This window comes from Fonsecaea pedrosoi, assembly GCF_000835455.1.
Source record: "Fonsecaea pedrosoi CBS 271.37 unplaced genomic scaffold supercont1.1, whole genome shotgun sequence".
NCBI lineage: Eukaryota > Fungi > Ascomycota > Eurotiomycetes > Chaetothyriales > Herpotrichiellaceae > Fonsecaea > Fonsecaea pedrosoi.
The window spans coordinates 808,762-826,411 of NW_013550615.1; the positions used below are offsets into that span (position 1 = coordinate 808,762).

The following is a 17,650-nucleotide window of genomic DNA, read 5'->3' on the forward strand; positions in this document are numbered from 1 at the left end:
AGGCTTGTTTTCTGCGCAAGCTGAGGTTGTGCCTAACTTATTTGAAAGACTGCCGAAGCATCACTGGGAATATCTGGCTGAAGAGGCAGATGCCTCTTCATCTAGCCCTTGATTATTGCAGCATTCAGGACATTCCAAGGAGATTGCGCCCGCCGCTCAACTACCGGCCGGTGTGGCTTGCGATTCACCGGCTGAACCAGCCCTGCGTCAAACAAAGACAAAAGCCACAAGCGAAACATGGGCCTATGAGCGAGGCAGAAAAGTTCAAGGGTTCTCAGCTCCAGACCGCTGAAGAACACGGCCTCGCCAATGACAATCACCTCCAAACAAGGAAACCGCTCTGGCTATTCCTGTTTTGCCCAGGCGACATGTCGGCACACCTGGTGCTGAACACGTGGTGTGTCAACGGTTGCCCGATTATCAAGGGCGTCCCCTCGTGAAGATGAACTAGGTAGCTGCTCAATCGCCATGATGCGTCTGCGACTGTCGACGCCACGAAAGCAGGACGAAACTCATCACCCGTCGCAATGAAGGTCCTGTTTATCGAATGTGACGGCGAAGGGCGGGCCCAGAAGAGTGTCTCAGACGAAGGAGTGACCCGAACGCAACATGCCGCGCGCGAATATCACAAAAAGGCCAAATTGCGCAGGGCCAAAACCAAAGCCCAACAGGCGCATGGCGCTCGCAAGGCGAACAAGTCCAACTCCACGACCTCGACAGATGAGTCAGCGGTCCTGGAACTGAAGGCCAAGCGGGAATCGCCTGTCAAGATCCTGCTGGGCGCAAGTCGATCCGATCCATTCCACACCATCGGCGAGACTGGGGCCGTGCCACTTTACGTTCACGAGATGCTCGACCATGCCATCACATGTCACTGGACGGAGATGTGTCTGTCGGACGGCGGAGGAGTCAGCGCCGCCAGAACCGAGATCATGCAGTCTGTCATCCACTGTCCAGTGACTTGGTACACGATCGTCTTTGCGGGCGCTACCCACAATGCGTACCAGTACGGGGATCGAGGAACGACCAAGCGGAACGAGCAGCTCAGGCTCACGTACAAATCCAAGGCCATCAGGTCCCTCCTCGACTATATCCAAGAAAATGGCGACAACGTGTCTGAGGAGGCCCTTCTAGGCATAATTACGCTGGCGTCTCACGGCACGGGCGAAAACTTGAAGGGTCATGAATCTTACAAGCGACAAACCCTGCCTTTCCTGTCCCATCTCCATGACGTTGACTACTACGCAAATATGGACACTGGCATGGAACATCTCAATGCCGTGTATGCCATTGTGGACCGATGGGGAGGGCTGCGCACGCTGCGACGGAAGAGCTTGGCCATTGTCATCCAAGTGTACGTACCAATAACGATTCCCTGAGTGTTGCGAGATGAGACTAACTGTAATGCACGAGTTAGGTGCGACATCCTCACCTCCTGGAGGGAATTGCAGCATCCTCACTTCAACCTCGTGATGCCGACAACGTGGCACATCAACAAGAGGAGCCATCAGCCGGACGCGGCTGCACAGGCACTCCTCGAAACTCTGACGACGGGCTTTTACGAATTGATCAACGATGGGTACTCCAGCCTCGACGATCTCGTCGAGGTTGCCGACCGCACAAGCATCTTCTCGGCCGACTTTGATCAGCTGCTGAGGTCCTACGGTCTCCCGGAAGAGCAACAGCATTTGCACACCCCGAACATGGCCCTCGTCAGGTATATGCGGTGGTGCGTGCTCCACGACATGCTCTCGCTGCCTGAGCACGTCACCACTGGGGAGAAAGTCGTGGCCGAGCATGTCGTCTACGAGCTCTGCCGACATATCTTGTTCGCGTACGCCGTGTTCGTCATCGTGCCCATGCCCCCGCGGACAATGCTGCAGGCCAAGATCGCCGAACGCCTCGGACGCCTCCTGATCAGTGCGGTGAAAGTGGGCATTCCCAGCCGCCATGCCGACCTCTTCCTCTGCGCGGTCGCGTGGGGCTGGATGTGCACGGACCAGGCTGTCGGGTACCGCAAGCGCGACAAGCTCCTGGGCAGTTTCGCCACGCTGCTCGAGTTCGCCGTCGTCCCGCGCAGACCGGAGTCGTGGCCCGTCGTCGAGGAGGTGATGAGGTCGTTCTTGTGGTTTGACACGTATTGTGAGGAGCCAGGGCGGAAGTTCTGGGAGGCAGCATGTGAGGTGGTGGAGGAGGGGGAGGACATTAAAGCCGAAGATGAAGAAGGAGGGGAGGAAGAAGAAGACGGGTTCGCTTGAGATATCTCCAGATTTGGCGGTGGTGGTGGTTCTTGGTCTAGCCTGGGAGATGGTTCTGAGTGGGCGAGGGAATGGGTGTTGATGCAATAACAACAAATGAGCACCTCGTGTTTTGAACGCATCATAGTTTCCGGAGATGGCGTTGTGCATCTGGGTAGCTAGAGCAGCGCACCTCAAGGTGGCATCTAAATATATGAATCTTGGCCACCAGTGAGATATTGCCCTCCACAAAACCTTGTAGACAGATCCCGGATGTGTCGTTGCAACAAGTCCACCGACTCTATCAACCAGTCCATCCATCATGCCAACTAACTAGACAGAATCCTCATTCTTTCCGTTTCCCGCCACCAGCTAGCTGGCCTTGCTAGTCCCTGACATTGCCATTGTCACTATCATTGGTTCAACCCCCCACATCCTCACAAAGATATGGTAGATAGACGTACAACGCTAGCGAGATACCGACCGAGAATGGTAATTCCGAATGGAAGAGAGACCCCGCTCCCTAATGTGTCGCCACGCAATGGTTCACTCTCGCTGACGTTGGGCTAAATAGATACCCATGTTACTTCGGTCCGTCAGGAGCGGACACTGTTTCTTAGACCAGGTATTGTTTTTGGGGACGGATAGATGGACGGATGAATATGAGTTAATTGATTGCGTGGTATCAGGAGTCTGTGCTACCCAAGGAGAGAAAGTGGCCTTGGTAGAAAGTTGTAGATTCTACGAGTCGGGCAAGACGTGATACCAGTGTACGCGGTCCCATAACCCTTGTGCTCCTCGACTTCGGTCCCCAAGGCCATGTTGGATGTGAACGGCATAGAGGACACTGCCTTGATCTGCTCGTTTCAACCAACAACTGCCCTCACCCGACTGATATGCATATCATATAATGCTCCACACCCAGCCCAGGTCAGCCGAACACGGTCGCAGGGACGGAACTCACCTCACAGCAGGAAATGACATACCGTCCAAACACAAGATTGGCCAAAGAAGTTCTCGACTCCCGCAACTACGACGACCACGGCGACTTCGCACGGTGCGGCACTGCACGACGACACCGATGCGAACGCGACCTGAGTGGGCCGTCTTCTTCCTCGGCCTCGTGTGCATCTCCTCCCTCAGCTTCACCCGCAACTCGTTCGCGTCCATCGCGCCGCTCGTCGCCCTAGGGTGCAAAGCAACTTGGACGACCTGAACTGGGCCGCGGGTTTCTCGTACTTCTCGGGTCGCGCCGCCCGATACCGCTGTTTCCGTACCGCCTATTCCGTCCGCATCGTGTTCTCCTCGGGGCTGGCGCAAATCGCCCTGACGGCGTTACCGTGCCCCAGCAGATCACCTACATGTTGACGTCCGACCCCCATCTCCGCCGGGTGGTACAATGTTCCCCACGGGGATCGGTGGGTGTGTGCTGGGCGCGCGCTCGTCCAGTGTAGCTCGTGGTCTCCAACGCCGTACAAGGCCTCTCGCGTACGGTCTGGCTCGTGCTTGTGACCCCGCACCCCGTTGCGACAGGGCTGTGGGTTGTGGTCATCGGGCACACGACCGTGGGGCCTGCACGTGCCGCAGCAGCGTGACATCGGCCTCTGCGTACAAGCTTGTTAAGAGGTGCGGTGCGCAGTCGGGCTGCACCAATTCCAACACGATACCCACGGCCAGAATTCCGGGGGAGCGTTGGCCGGGCCCCTCGTGTCGCGAAAACTAAATTTACCCCGCAGAAAGACGTGGCCAAGCTGATCAGGTGCCATCGACTCGGGACAACTCTTTTAGCCTTGACAGGGCATCCCTACCGAGGTGGTCGCAGCGGCCCGCGAGGCCATGCGCTGGGGATACAAGCGACGCGTCCAGCTACGTGTGTGTGGTATGCCTCGATCCCCTTCTCCTTCTTCTTCTTCTTCTTCTTCTTCTTCTTCTTCTTCTTCTTCTTCTTCTTCTTCTTCGCGTGCGTCATGTCGCTCCTCGTGCTGCTGGATCCGTCGCCATATTTCACGAACCATTACCGCCGTTCATCACAGGTAGTCCTCACAAAGGGCATTGCCAGTCAATTGGGGGCGTGACTGGGGGCTCACGACGAGGCTAGTGAAAACGGTGCCGCGTGGGGAAAAAAAAAAAAAAAAAAAGGCCGCCCACCTAGGGACATGCGTCAAGTAAAAAGGCAAACTAGGCCCAGGGACAAAGGACCCTATGTAGAACTCGAAAACTCAACAACGTGATAATAGCCAAAAGATGAAGATTCGAGTAAAAAAACCCCCCTCCCTCTGCCGGCACGCGCCTGTACATAAGCGCCTGTTTCGCGTGGCCTCTTTCAAACCCCCCCCCCCCCCCCAGATTTCTCGGGAGTCTCGATTTGCCTGCCGCCCTTGCGCCTTGCTCGCTCGCTCGCTCAATCAACCCTGAAACGGTGCCTCGTACCGAGTACGAGGTGCCGAGTACGGAGGTACTTGGGTGTAACATGGCATATAGCCGAGCTTGCTCCGCTGCCGCCCTAAATGTATTGAATCCATCATCCCATCATCTATCACCCACCAACCTACCACTCATATTCTCCGTATATCCAACGAATGGCAAAACTCATGGAACAGAACGGGAACGTCAGAATAACGTTGTCAAAGCAGTTCATGTCGTAAAATAGTATGTGTTCAAATCCCATATCTCGTCCTCTCGAGAGAAGGGAATAGAATCACTTGCCACCTCTGCTACTTAAAAACGTACAAACAGACAGTAGACGGTAGACAGCAGATGGTAGATAGCGGATGGATACCCGTAAATATCTCAGATCTGTAGCACCTCAAACCTGGACAGACTAGCAATCATCTATCTGCCCCATAGATATATCAAGGCGTAGCGTGCAGGATCCGATATCCAATATCTGCATCTGCCGGTTGTCCAAGTCAAGTCATGTCGAGAAAATGCCAGCCAGCCACTAGGGACGTCTATAGAGACAGAATATCACCCTTAGAAGACGGTCTTTCTTACCCTGCCGGCTCAACACCGAGACAGACACAGAGACACGGCGTCATCTCTACGCGTGCTTGAACCCGTTGTCAGTAGGCTCGGTCGGCTGAACCACACTCGGCCGCCGCTTGTCGTTTCCGCCCTTGATCCTCCCCAGACCGACCATCTGTCCCAGCTCCCGCCAGAAACCGACGGGAGGATCCAAAAAGGTCTCCTCGTACGCGTCGATGATAGGCCTCTCCCACACGAGGTCGACTTCGTGGGGTCGCAGCCACCTGGTCTTCTTGATGATCTTCCAGATCAAAAACAACCAGGGGATAAAGAGTTGCATGCTGTAGTTGGAGAAGAAGTTGGACGTGTCCCACGGCGTGTAGCTCGTGTAGCCGTAAATCGCCGTGACGAGGATCAGCCAAACGAGGGCAAAGTAGGCGCAGAATGGCTGAAGGTAGCCGGTGTAGGGGAGGCGTTTACGGTCGAAGCCCTGGGCTTTGCAGGCGCGGTAGAACTGGATGTAGGTGATGGTCATGATGATGAAGTCGATGAGGCCTGGTGATTAGCGTTAGCTGAGTAGAGACTATCGGGTGCGTAGATCATCATACCTCCCCCAGTCACAATGTTGGCGAACCATGTGACCACAATAGACGAACTGCTCGAGCACTGCAGGAACGAGAGCATGGGGAAAATCATGACGACGAAGAAGCTGTAAATCGGTACTCCCTTCTTCGTGCAGCGCGAGAAGATGCGTGGTGCTCGTCCTTCGAGCGCCAGGCCGTAGAGCGTGCGCGTGGCGGCGTACGTGTACGTGTTACCCGCCGAGAATATCGAAGTCAACAGCAACCTAGACAATTCGTCAGTCTTCTTGGCGATATGACGACATGGCGACATGGGCGGTACTTACGCGTTGACGATATGTGGAAAAATGTGCACTCCCATATTATTCATGGCAATCACATAGGGCGATGCTCCAGCGCCAACGCCGCTTCCACCTTCGACGACATTCACCAAACCTGGGTCTCGGGAGCCGCAAACAATGCCCACAAAGAAAGCGCCGCCGATGAAAAAGATGCCGAATCGGATGTATACCATCTTGAACGCGGCCTTGATGTAAACGCGCGGGCGAATTGCTTCGGCGGCGACGATGGAGATGTACTCGGGACCGACGATCGTGAAGACTGCAGACGTGAGGGCACCGAGGAACCCTTGGAATCGACCCAGATCGCCCGTATGAATGTATTCTCGGAACGCCCCGCCGTGCTTCCAGTTTCTGAAGCCATAGGCATCGTTTTGTGGGTTGCCACCAACCATCTGTTGCCCGGGCGGTTCAGCATAGTTCTATAAAACGCGACAGACGAACTTACGGTGACAAAGGTGAAGAAGAAGAGGGAAAAGATCAAAATGACCTTTCCACCAGAGAGCCAGAACTCGGCTTCTCCGTATGCTCTGACGGCGAGAACATTGATGCAACTTCAAAAGCAACGACCATTAGTTCGCATGTCCAAGATATGGCGATGTTTGTCCAGCTTACGCATAGGCAATAACACATCCGGCCACGACCCCAGCAATCGGGCCAGGCTCGGTGAGCTTGTCACTCCAATAAGACGCCACGAGGGTAAAGGCCGAAATCTCGAACGGGATCAGGAGAGCTTCGTAAAAGCTAGATACCACGTCAGTAGTGTGCAAACGCTCAAATGACACGAGGACTGACAAGAAGTTCCAGCCGCACATGAAACCGAGGGCATCGTCCACCCATTTGCCAGCTAGACGGATGAAGCCACCACTGACCGGGCTATAATCCAACTCGTTAGCATTTCCGACCATAATAGCGACCAGCAACACAACCGTTGAGCAGCTGGAAAGTGCATGGTACTGACTATGCCGTGCTCATCTCTGCGATGCAGTTGTTGACCATGGCGAGCACAAAGCTGTGGATTGTATAGGCCAAGAACAGGTTCGCAGCGCCGCCACGATAGAGACCGCCTCCAATGCTCACAAACAACGCTGTCCCAATGGAACCTCCGATGGCAATCAGTTGGATCTGGCGATTGTTGAGGTGACGTTGAAGCTGGTCGGCATTTTCGGCGATGAAGGCCTCTTGGATATCCGGCGCCTGGACGTCGCTCGTGTGCTTCTCCTTGCCATTGTGGTAATCGTCCATGCTGGCGATGTGGTTGTCGTTGGGGCGCACAAAATCGTTTCTGGTGAGAGGCAGAGTATCTAGACCAGAGAGAGCATTATTCTTCCTTTTTTTTTCACCTGTAAGAAAAAGAGGAAAGAGGTCAGGTGAAAAAGGGCCAACGGCGTCTTGAAGAGCTTGAAGAGCGGGGATGTCAAAAGATTTTGTGGCAAGAATTATTGGGCAAGGATGATCTTGTTATGTTACAGCCTCAGCTACTTCCCGCGTTGCCAATGTTTGAAAGTACACACGATCTGGGCGTGGTGGTTCTTAGCGGAACCTTGTTTGAATTTGCTGCTCTAGGAGTGGCGCAGTCGGCAAGAAGGGCCCTTCCCCTCGCCTCACGCCCAGACGAGTTGGATTTCTTGGTCTCCACTTTGGCCACGCTCGGGCGGAGCTTCCCCACGGGCGGCTTCCAATGGTCTGTGGGTTACCGCTGACATGACGTAGAGGATGGAGCCACTATGAGGAGCGGCGATGCCCTTATCAGCCATGATCTGCCGCTCAGACCTATCAGCCACTCCAGCCTAGTTATCTAGTTGTTGCCTCCTCCGATCCTGAAGGGCTCCTAGAGTAAAACGAGGTACGGATGGCCCATCGGCTGTACCTACCTCCTAGACGGGTTATTTGGTCTAAACGGGATTATCTATCGTACACTGATAACGCGTTTATTAACCAAGTCGAGGATATTGGACTATATCACCACCTTTGTACATATTTCCCCACACCCAGCCTTGTCTCGATGAGGCTGAACTGGTACTTGTACCAAGTAGTTATCTTTGGTGGCGCTTGCCCCTGCGTTCAGTCACGTGCAAGCTCATTCACGTGCAAGCGGCGCTAAGCCTATTTTGAAAATTGCCTGCGGAAAGCCGTCAGCACATCCTCGGCCTCCTCTCATTGCGTTCTCTCGTCTCTCATCTCTTGTCTTACCATCTCATCTCACTTACAGCGCCGGCGTGAGATATTTGAGTGGGTAACCTGTGTTATCTACCCTCGCCCTGCAGAGTAGGGTGGTCAATTGCCTCAATCCACCATCCATCTCGGATCACCGATGAAGAAGCAACCACGCCGAGTCCGGATAGCACGGAGAGATCCCTAATGCACGCGTTTCTTCAGTCACCGACGGTGATTTTAGTCTGACAAGAGATATGTGGGGATACAGCACTGGGCATGGGATAGGACTCTGTGTACGAGGGACCAATCAGTGGTTTCCGATTTCGAGTGCGGTTTGTTACTCTCTTCTCTTCATCGTCATCTTCTGTATTCTATCAGGCACGGGCGCCAACAACCTCGACTCAATCAGAGTCTCTTCATGTAATACGCCAAATCGCCCATGCCGTCTTTATCCCACTTGCTCTGCCCGTTGCCCAGCCACCGGAACCGGTTCTTGCTCCGCCACACAACGTCGAAATGCTCGCCGCCCAGGTTCTCCAGACAGTCCTTAAAGTGCAAAATAGTCCCAGCGTACGTGCCGGTGACGGTGCCACTCTCCTTCCCGTTCTTGTACCAGGAACGGCAGTTGTCTGCCCACACCATGGACTTGAGAAACTCTTGGGAGTAGGTGTTGAAGTCGGCGACCGCTTCAGCCTTTGGCGTGATGGATCTAGATGATAAGTCCTCGAGATTAGCTAGTTGTCCCCATCCGTTCTTTTTACCCTCGCCAGGAAAATCACCAGCACCTGCAGATGCTGATCACAGATATCACCGCCCACATGGCCAATAAGGGGACAGCATTAAAACAAGAGAGTGCGGTCCCGTATCGATAAGAGAAGTGCTGATAACTTACTTGATATCTTGGGTGGCAATCTTCTCCGCCCAGCGGAGGATATAGTCGCAGGTCCAAGAAATCTCGGTCAGGACCGAGCCATGTGAGATGGGACAGTTGGGTCCGTTGAACATGTAGTAGTTGGGCATGGTGTCGACCTGGACGGCGAAAAAGGCCTCGGGGTCGGTCTTCCATCTCTCGTCTAGCGTCGCCCCGTTGAGCCCGACGAGTTTCCACGACGGGATGAAACTGGTATCAAAGCCCGTGGCGCAAACTATCATGTCGAACTCTTCTTCGCCTTCTGCCGTCTCGATTCCCTTGGCGGTGATTCGAGTGATGGGACCCCAGTTGATGCTCGCGTTTGGTTGTTGAAGAGCTTCCAGGTATCCATCACCAGGCTAATCGAGATTTCCAGTTCGTTAGTGGACTTGACATCTTTTCAGTGGGGCATACTGGCGGAACATACTGTCAGACGACGGCAGCCAGGGTGGAAGCTGGGGATCAACTTGTCCGCCATCTCAGGGTGGTCCTTGAGGATGGCGCTCATCTGAGCTTTACACGCAGCCTCGAGACCTTGCTGGAATGGATGTCCCGTCTTCATTCCAAAGAAGAACCCGTTGACCCTGATTCGAAGATTTTGAGAGATTAGCCATTGCAGTTCTGCTGACCCCCCCAAAGTAATATCCAAGGGAGAAAGGCTTACGACGCTTCCAACTCCTTCCGCAGCGTAAAGTGAGATTCGGGGTTCTCTCTAAACGCCTTTCGTTGCTCCTCTGTATACGTAAAGTTCTTGCCGTCGATGGTCTTGTCGGCGCAGAAATTGATCGAGATCCAGCTGGGGTTCCGGATGTAGGTGACGAGTTTCGACACTTTTGGCTGCATGGCCGGCACGATCTGGATCCCCGAGGACCCGTTGCCAATCACGGCCACTTTCTTGCCCTCCCATGAGTAGTCCTTGTCCCTGCAAGGAAAGACTTCTCAGCGTTGAACCCCTTTCTAGTTAGACTCTGTCAAAACGTACCAATTGGCGCTGTGGACGAGTTTGCCTTTAAAGTCATGAAGGCCAGGAATCGCAGGCCATTTCCATTTGCTTGAGAGTTTTGGTTAGACATCGCCCACTACTATACAGAGGTCCTTGTAACTCACTTCAGAAACCCGGTGCCGTTGATGAGGATATCAGCGTTGTCCTCCTGGATGGCTCCATTCGTGTCGACCTTGATCTTCCACTGTCCCACTTCATCATCCCAAATCGTCTCCAAGATTCTGGACTTGAGCGTGACGTGTTTGTCCAGGTTGTACTTGGCAACGGTTGCCTTGATGTAGGCATGAATCTCGGGTTGGGCAGGGTAGAACTGCGTCCAGTCCGGGTTCGGCTCAAACAAGAAGGTGTAGGCATCTAAAAGCAAACGAATCCCCAAAGGTTAGTATGCGTGTATGCCTTGTTTTCGATTGCAAAGTCGGGCTAGTGCCGTCTTCACGAGCTGGGAGCCTCACGAGCTGGGATATCACTAGTAGTTCTCTGTGGTCAGGTTCTGATTGTGTTCTGGCTAACAAGATCCAATGGAGAGACACTCTTACCACGCGGCACCGGGATACGTGTTCTCGTACCAGGTCCCTCCGACGTCGGCGTTCTTCTCATAAATCTGAAGGTCGATGACATCCTCGAGCTTCAACTCATGCTGGATCTTGTGTGCCAGCGTGAGGCCCGAGAACCCAGCACCGATACAGACGATCCTCAGCTTTCTTCTGGTCAGGACTGGCGTGTCCAACAAAGGAACCCAGTTTGGCCGTTGGCTGACATCGTTGGGTGTTTTCTCCTGGATGGACCCCATTTTTCTTGGTTGGTAAGATGATGCCCTGTGTCGCTTGTGTGTGTGTCGACAGGGAATTTCTTTGACGGGGAGGCATCCGGGGCCCTTCGTCCCTTGATAAATAATAAAAGGAACTGGGCGCCACGAGAGCGGTGTGAAGTAGTCTCCCATCGACTCTCTCTGTCCTGTGGAGACCTGCTCTTGGACCAGTTTCATATTAACGGGTGATGGTGGAGCACACTTGGTCGGGGCACCAAGGGTCCCAAAGCAGTTCTATGCATTCGGTAGACAATAGTACCATGGGTGAAACGAAACTGGCAGCCTGGTCCCAAAGGTAAAATGGCCATTTGTGGTTCCAGCAAGACAGTATCATTCGCTGCTTGACGAGTAGATATGTACGAGTCGAGTATCGAGGAAGGATATTCCCAGTTTCCCAGGTCTCAGGCGAGCCAGGTCCCGATCCGCATGCTGGGTAAAGCTCAGGCCCAAAGGGGAGCTAGCTATTAGGTTGTCACGGTATTCGTCGTATAAGATGCAGATCGACAGCACACCACCATGTTAGGATGATAGAGGGAAACGTCTTTTCCCACAGACCTCGGGCCAGATCAGTTGTACGGAATATCATCGTAGCAACTCACTCCACTGTGACTTTTTGCTGTGCTGTCGTCGATACTGTACTATCAGGTGCTTACATGTACATGTACACTATCTAGTCTTATAGTGTCGTGTCGTGTCGTGTCGTGATCCCAAGTTCTCTATCCTGCCCACGAGTCCTGCCGCTGAGCTTCCAACCATATGGTCACACCAACCATATGGTCACACCTACTCCCTGCTCAGTACACCTCCTCTTCCCAGTGACAGCTTTCTACCCCCACTTTGTCCCTCACACTCATCACCCTTTTCATTCGCTGCATCCGAATCGCCTCGGACTAGCGGGCCACCATCAAGACGTCGGGGCCACGAAACATAAAGACTGACTGACTCGTGTCTCGATTGTCTCCAGCTACCGACGATCATGAACAAAGTTAGAGTAGCCTGGAGGCGTCCGGGGCCGCACTTACCCATACTCGGCGATCTGGACCGGCCCGTCGAACACAATCCTCCGTAGCTGCTCCTCCCTAAAGTAACTCCGCAAAAAAGGGCTCCAGAAAAGCCGTTAGAAAAAAAAAACGAGGATTCCAAGTTCCAAGGTACAAGGGACTTGGACATCTCCTCATGAGGCACCAAATCACTCGTAGCGTTGGCTCGGCCATGGCTCGGCTGCAGCCCTGAAACACCTGAAAATCGGAGCTCGTCCAAGATCGGCGATGCTGCATCCATATTGGGAATGCCCTGCTGGAGACGTGCTCCCCTTCTTGGCCCTTGCATAATTTTGCTCCTGCCAACTTGTGTCCAGGGACACGGATCCGAGGACCGAGGGCCGTCCTGTCTGTGTCTGTCCTTCAAGCTGACCCTGACAGTTCTGGATCTGCACAACGCTTAGGCAGCCTTGCGTTCGCACTGAGTCGACCGTTGTGTGGATCCCGAGCTTTGCCCAACCTTTCCAACTGCCAACTGTCAACGGTCAACGGTCCCGACCTGCATGGAAGCTTCTCCACCAAGTGGTCAACCGCTACTCCGTACGAGTAGGAATGTCGAAAAAGTCTAGGTCGGAAAATCTCGTTCGAGAACCACTGCAGATTGCATGCTAGGTGCGAGGCAGGTCGAAAACGCATCTTGGCTGATCGGCACAACTAGCTCAACGGCTGGAACGGATATGGATCCCCGGGGGCATATTATCTCGTACGACGAACTCCCAAAAGGCAAGTGAAATTTTCCATCGGCGACACCCTGAGTGCTACTTGGTACCGAGTACTCGTACAGACTGGGCATTTGGGAAAAAACCGAGATTGCGGTAGTACCGAGGACTTTGGCCACTCTTTCGAGCCCAAGGCTTTCCTGATCAAAATTATAGTCCTCCTACTTCCTACCCACTTCGTATTCGGCCCCGTCGCCTTGTGTCTTGTCACCAGCTCACTCTCAGTTAAAGAAGCGGGGAACGATCTATGCCCGGAATGACCCAGTTTGATTCGTGCTGTTGTTTTGGTTATGCAGATCATCTGGTACGCCTTGAACAGCCGAGTTGGCTAAAAGCCCCTTTGCAGTGATGAAATGCCCATGGTCGTCTTTGATACAGTGACTTGGTCCTGCCAGGGACCGGGGGACCAGGAACCAGGAACCAGGAACCGGGATTGCGCAAGGTCTTAGCTCCAGTTCCCTCTTTGTACAGAGTATGGCCTTTGTGGGTTCCCATTTGGGTCACTGTACTCCTCAATGTGTACTATGAACTCGGTACATGGCTAGCCTGAAGTGATATGAGACCCAAACGGTCTGGGATCTGGGATCCGGGGGGACATATCCCAAGGAGATGCAGCTTCAGTAAAGACCCTTTTTTTTCTTTATAACGCCTCCGCCTTGCGTGACTCCTTTGAGTGATTCTTTTTCCTTCATCGTTACACTTCTTATATCGTCGACTCGCAAGCTCGAGCGGCTTTCTTCTGTTTTTTAGGTCCACTACCCTTCTCTTTTCTCCCTCCCTCCGGTTGTTTTCAAGCACGACAAACCCTTCCAATGTCTGCAAGCGGAGCATTTGGACCTGCGCCCCCGGGCATTGACCTGTCCGAGACCAAGAATGGCGCCGTCATCAGAGCGGTCGTCAGTCTGATGGTCATCGGGACCCTCGCCGTCATGCTGCGTTTCGTGTCGCAGTTGATGCGGGAGAAGGGAAAATTCTCCTGGGACGACTACTTGATCATCCCAGCATTGGTGAGTTTCCCCGATATTGATATTGAGGACCAAAGTTTGAATAAATGGACTAATTCGCGACCCAAAAACAGCTTCTGGCACATGGCACAGCAGTCTGCTCGCTCGTCAGTGAGTTTTGAATCTTGTACCCCTGCACGCGAGGCCTTCGAGAAATTGACAAAGAATGACCAGGTCTTCCATATGGTGGTGGCAAGCATCTTTGGGCCGTGACGGGACAGGACTTTACGACCATTTGGCAGGTATGCATTCATGTTTATTTCCACCGATCTATATTTCTTGCTCCTGACATCTCCCCGACCCTTTGAGCGAACTCGAACTCTCCCCGTGTTGAACCAGTCTTTTAATTCTGCTGAACAGATTCTTTTCTCCTACGTGATGATCTACGCAGGCGCCGTCAGCTTCACCAAGGCATCCATCGTCATGTACTACTGGCGCCTCTTTCGCCAGAAGTGGTCGACCTATCTCGGTCTGTTCTTGGTCTGGAGCTACTTTGTCGTCATTGTCGTCACCATCAACACCGGTTGTCAACCATTGGAGTATTTCTGGGTGAGTTTGCCCCCTTTTCTATTACACTTTACACAGAGTGACAACAAAGAGAGAAAAAAAAACGGACAACGAGTGAGAATTAAACAGAGACTGACCCGCGTTCAAACAAAACCATTAGACTCAGTATACCACCCCCGGGGCCAAGGGTCACTGTATTGACGTGCCGTTGTTCTTCTTCGCCAACGGCATCTGGGCCATGCTTGTCGATGTTTGTATTTTGATCATTCCGATCCGACCACGTCAGTATCCCTCCCATTCTCGCTGCTTATTGGTGATGTTTCACATGCTAAAAGTTCTTCTTGCTACAGTTCTGGGGTTGCGCATGTCCACAAGGAAGAAGGTCATGGTTGGCGGTGTCCTTGGACTGGGAGGATTGTAAGACGGTCCCCAGTTTGCCCTTTTCCTCTCGCTACAGTAATATCTAACGACAAAACTACAGTGTCTGTATCGCCTCGATCGTGCGCATCATCTCGATCCACCACCTCATCAACAACGACGACCTGACCTGGTCCATGGCGAGCGTCTTCATCTGGTCGTGCTGCGAGCCCTTCATCGGCATCCTCTGCGCCTGCATGCCGTGCTACGCGCCGCTTCTCCGGCGCTTCTGGAAATCCGCCGGCTCGCAGTCCCGATCAGCGCCCACGAGCGGCTTTTCCAGCGGCAACATGGGGTCCTCCGCCATGGCGAAGTCCGGCGCGAGCATCCCGATCAAAGTCAAGCGGGACTGGGACCGCATCGTCAACCCAACCTTTGGCGACGACGAGGTCCAGCTGACCACCTACACGACGGGGCCCGGAAGTACCCGCACCAAGGGCAGTGATGAGTCAAAGGGCATCACCGTCAAGACGGACATCCACTGGGAATCTCACGCCGTTTAATAAACACGCCCCTCGTCCCCCCGCGACGCACGCATATAGGGGGAGGAGTATTACCTGCGATGGCACTGCGATGGAAAAAGCCTACACTACACACATACACTCGGTTGTGGAACGAGCCCGGTCGTGAAAAAGGAAGAGAAGGGGGCGGGGGGTGGTTGATAAAACGACAACGACATCTCAACGCAGTTTGGAGTCAGGAAGTCGGGGGCAATGGAACAGACAAGCAGGTGTAGACCTGAACGGTTCCATGCATCCATCATGGGATCCCCAAGTCTGTCTTTTCACGCCCTCGATGACGCCATTCACCCATCCCGCCTGTCTCGCCTACCTCAGATTGGGTCCGCCACTTGTATTCAAGGAAACTGTCCGGACGAAACCAGCCGGGACACAAAAGCAAAAGGAAAAGGAAAAGCAAAACACCCAAGGTCGAATCAGCCGACCCGTTGGTCGGTCGGTCGATTGCGAGTGTAAAAGACATGTACTTATATATCTACACACGGCAAACATACACTGTGTAGCAAAAGCAAAAGTTGAATGAAAAAATTCATGGCCGGTTGGCCGGCTGGTCGGTCCAAGATGATGTTGTATCAGTTTTAGAGAGACTTGAAGTTGGAGTAGATTCGTCCTGCGATTCAGAACCACTTGTCTCATTGTGATTGGTTTGACAACCATACCTGCACTACAGTATTTGCCTGGCGTTTTGGTGGATGATTTTACATTGCATAGTAACACACCTCTTGTCGAAAGTGCTGTACCGCTCCTGCCTCGGTGTAACCTGGCAAAATGAAGGTGTTCGTAGATCTCAATGCAGTCTACGCATGATCCTTTTGTCTTCATCTCAGCTTGCCCTGTGGCACCGCTCTTCTTACCTCGCAGGAGAAGTTGATTCAACTCATACTCCATGGCTGCTCTACCCGTCGCCCTCGTTCTCTCGTGGAACAGCTCAAGAATTCGAGTAAGATGTCCGTTTTGTCTGGGCACACATGGTCACAGCTTTCCTCTGGGACCCTACAAACAGAGGCAAAGCGACTGCCACGACATGAACGGAGGTGTGTATCGGCTCGTTTTCCCACAAGATGAAGATCCTACGGCAACTGATTATGGATGGGAGTTTATCGGACCCATTCCGTCTCTGCGACAGTGAATTTGGGAGGAAGGCTGATGGAGCTGAACGAAAGCCCGCCGTATCGTTCTATACTTCCGTCATTTGCTCATCTTCATGAACGATCTGAGCTAGAAAGCGATGACGAAAGTATTACAGATGCGGCTGAGCGGTTGCACATTAATGAAGAAAGCTCGAATGCCCAACCTCCTCGACGACGCCCCGAAGCCCTACCTGAAGACCCCTATGAATCTCCCGAATTTCGCCACATTGCCTACATATCCGCATGTGTGCGAAGAGACATCGGGGAATTGCATCGCCTTTTTGAAGATTATCCGGACGATGATTTCGTTTCACAAGTTGATGAGGATGGTGATAATGGCGTTCTGTTGGCCGCTACGGAAGAGAACGGAATATTGACGGTAAAATGGCTCCAGGATCGAGGCGCGGCCATTGACCAAAGCAATCATTTTGGCAGAACACCTCTTATGGAAGCTTCTCTCTGGGGTCGTCTTGAGACTGTGCAACATCTTACAGCCCAAGGAGTACATATTCAAAAACACGATGCGAACGGGATGAATGCTCTGGATCTGGCTCTAGCTACACTCCGCAATAAAGGCGAGCGACGTTCGCGAGCAGGCCGTGTATACAGAGAAGGCAACGATGCGGATGATCAACGCGCCAGGGTTGAGAGCCACTTGAAGCGATTGTCTCATCACCCCGTCCATTCGCCAGGAGCTGAAGACCATTCTCGTCGTGGTTTGTCATTCTTCCAGAGGATGGCAGACGGAAATCTTGCTCTGTACAGACCTAAAACTATTCTTCTGGTCCCGGATGGACAACCCTACAAGGCCTTTGCGGAACTTGATCGGGGCTCAAATTACCCATTAGTAACCGCAATGAGCGGCTACACCTTCCCGGGCTGGCGGAATGTTCTCGACAACAATCTGTGGGCTAATAGAGCGGATGAGCTGCGCAAACATCTCGGCCTTCTATCTGATATTCGCGCCGCTTCACACGTTGAGCCTCAGTTGCTGACTTACCTTGTCCACCATCATACCCTCGTTCAATACTCTGAGGACGAATACTTTGTACCAGGAGGCCTGCAGAGCTTCTTCGACGACTTGCTGCCGCTAGCCCAGGCCCCGGTCATCACTGTCAGCAAGGAATACTTGTGCGCATCATGTCAGACATTCTATGCCGCTTTCAGGCGCATCTTTGCGACTTTAACTGTCCGTTTTCGTTTCGTTGGCGAAAATGTGAATTCGCTTGTCTAAAATCGGACGTGATGAGATTTCAGATGCGCGGAAGAAGCATTGCGAGAAGGTTTGATGATATAACCTGATCAAATCCTGAGCCC

The 17,650-nt window shown here is 53.1% G+C and overlaps 5 protein-coding genes across 5 annotated transcripts; 3 read left to right on the forward strand and 2 right to left on the reverse strand.

Annotated features, from left to right (window-relative positions):
- Positions 1-527: 527 nt before the first annotated feature.
- On the forward strand, positions 528-2,258 carry Z517_00282 (uncharacterized protein; the record flags this gene model as incomplete). The annotated part of the gene is made up of 2 exons (XM_013433248.1): positions 528-1,354; positions 1,418-2,258. 2 exons carry the CDS (start codon positions 528-530, stop codon positions 2,256-2,258), a joined length of 1,668 nt encoding a protein of 555 aa, XP_013288702.1.
- A 3,019-nt stretch (positions 2,259-5,277) lies between these two features.
- Z517_00283 (uncharacterized protein) lies at positions 5,278-7,365 on the reverse strand (the record flags this gene model as incomplete). Its single annotated transcript, XM_013433249.1, has 7 exons — positions 5,278-5,756; positions 5,810-6,048; positions 6,109-6,515; positions 6,569-6,674; positions 6,736-6,864; positions 6,916-6,996; positions 7,082-7,365. The coding sequence occupies 7 exons, from the start codon at positions 7,363-7,365 to the stop codon at positions 5,278-5,280; spliced, it is 1,725 nt and encodes a 574-aa protein (XP_013288703.1).
- A 1,317-nt stretch (positions 7,366-8,682) lies between these two features.
- On the reverse strand, positions 8,683-10,980 carry Z517_00284 (uncharacterized protein; the record flags this gene model as incomplete). Its single annotated transcript, XM_013433250.1, has 8 exons — positions 8,683-8,986; positions 9,170-9,546; positions 9,615-9,771; positions 9,852-10,109; positions 10,170-10,238; positions 10,295-10,544; positions 10,643-10,656; positions 10,727-10,980. The coding sequence occupies 8 exons, from the start codon at positions 10,978-10,980 to the stop codon at positions 8,683-8,685; spliced, it is 1,683 nt and encodes a 560-aa protein (XP_013288704.1).
- Positions 10,981-13,569: 2,589 nt separating this feature from the next.
- Positions 13,570-15,188, forward strand: Z517_00285 (uncharacterized protein; the record flags this gene model as incomplete). Its single annotated transcript, XM_013433251.1, has 7 exons — positions 13,570-13,764; positions 13,836-13,872; positions 13,936-14,003; positions 14,122-14,310; positions 14,429-14,549; positions 14,619-14,685; positions 14,750-15,188. The coding sequence occupies 7 exons, from the start codon at positions 13,570-13,572 to the stop codon at positions 15,186-15,188; spliced, it is 1,116 nt and encodes a 371-aa protein (XP_013288705.1).
- A 1,161-nt stretch (positions 15,189-16,349) lies between these two features.
- Z517_00286 (uncharacterized protein) lies at positions 16,350-17,567 on the forward strand (the record flags this gene model as incomplete). The annotated part of the gene is made up of 1 exon (XM_013433252.1): positions 16,350-17,567. One exon carries the CDS (start codon positions 16,350-16,352, stop codon positions 17,565-17,567), a length of 1,218 nt encoding a protein of 405 aa, XP_013288706.1.
- Between the last annotated feature and the right edge of the window lie 83 nt (positions 17,568-17,650).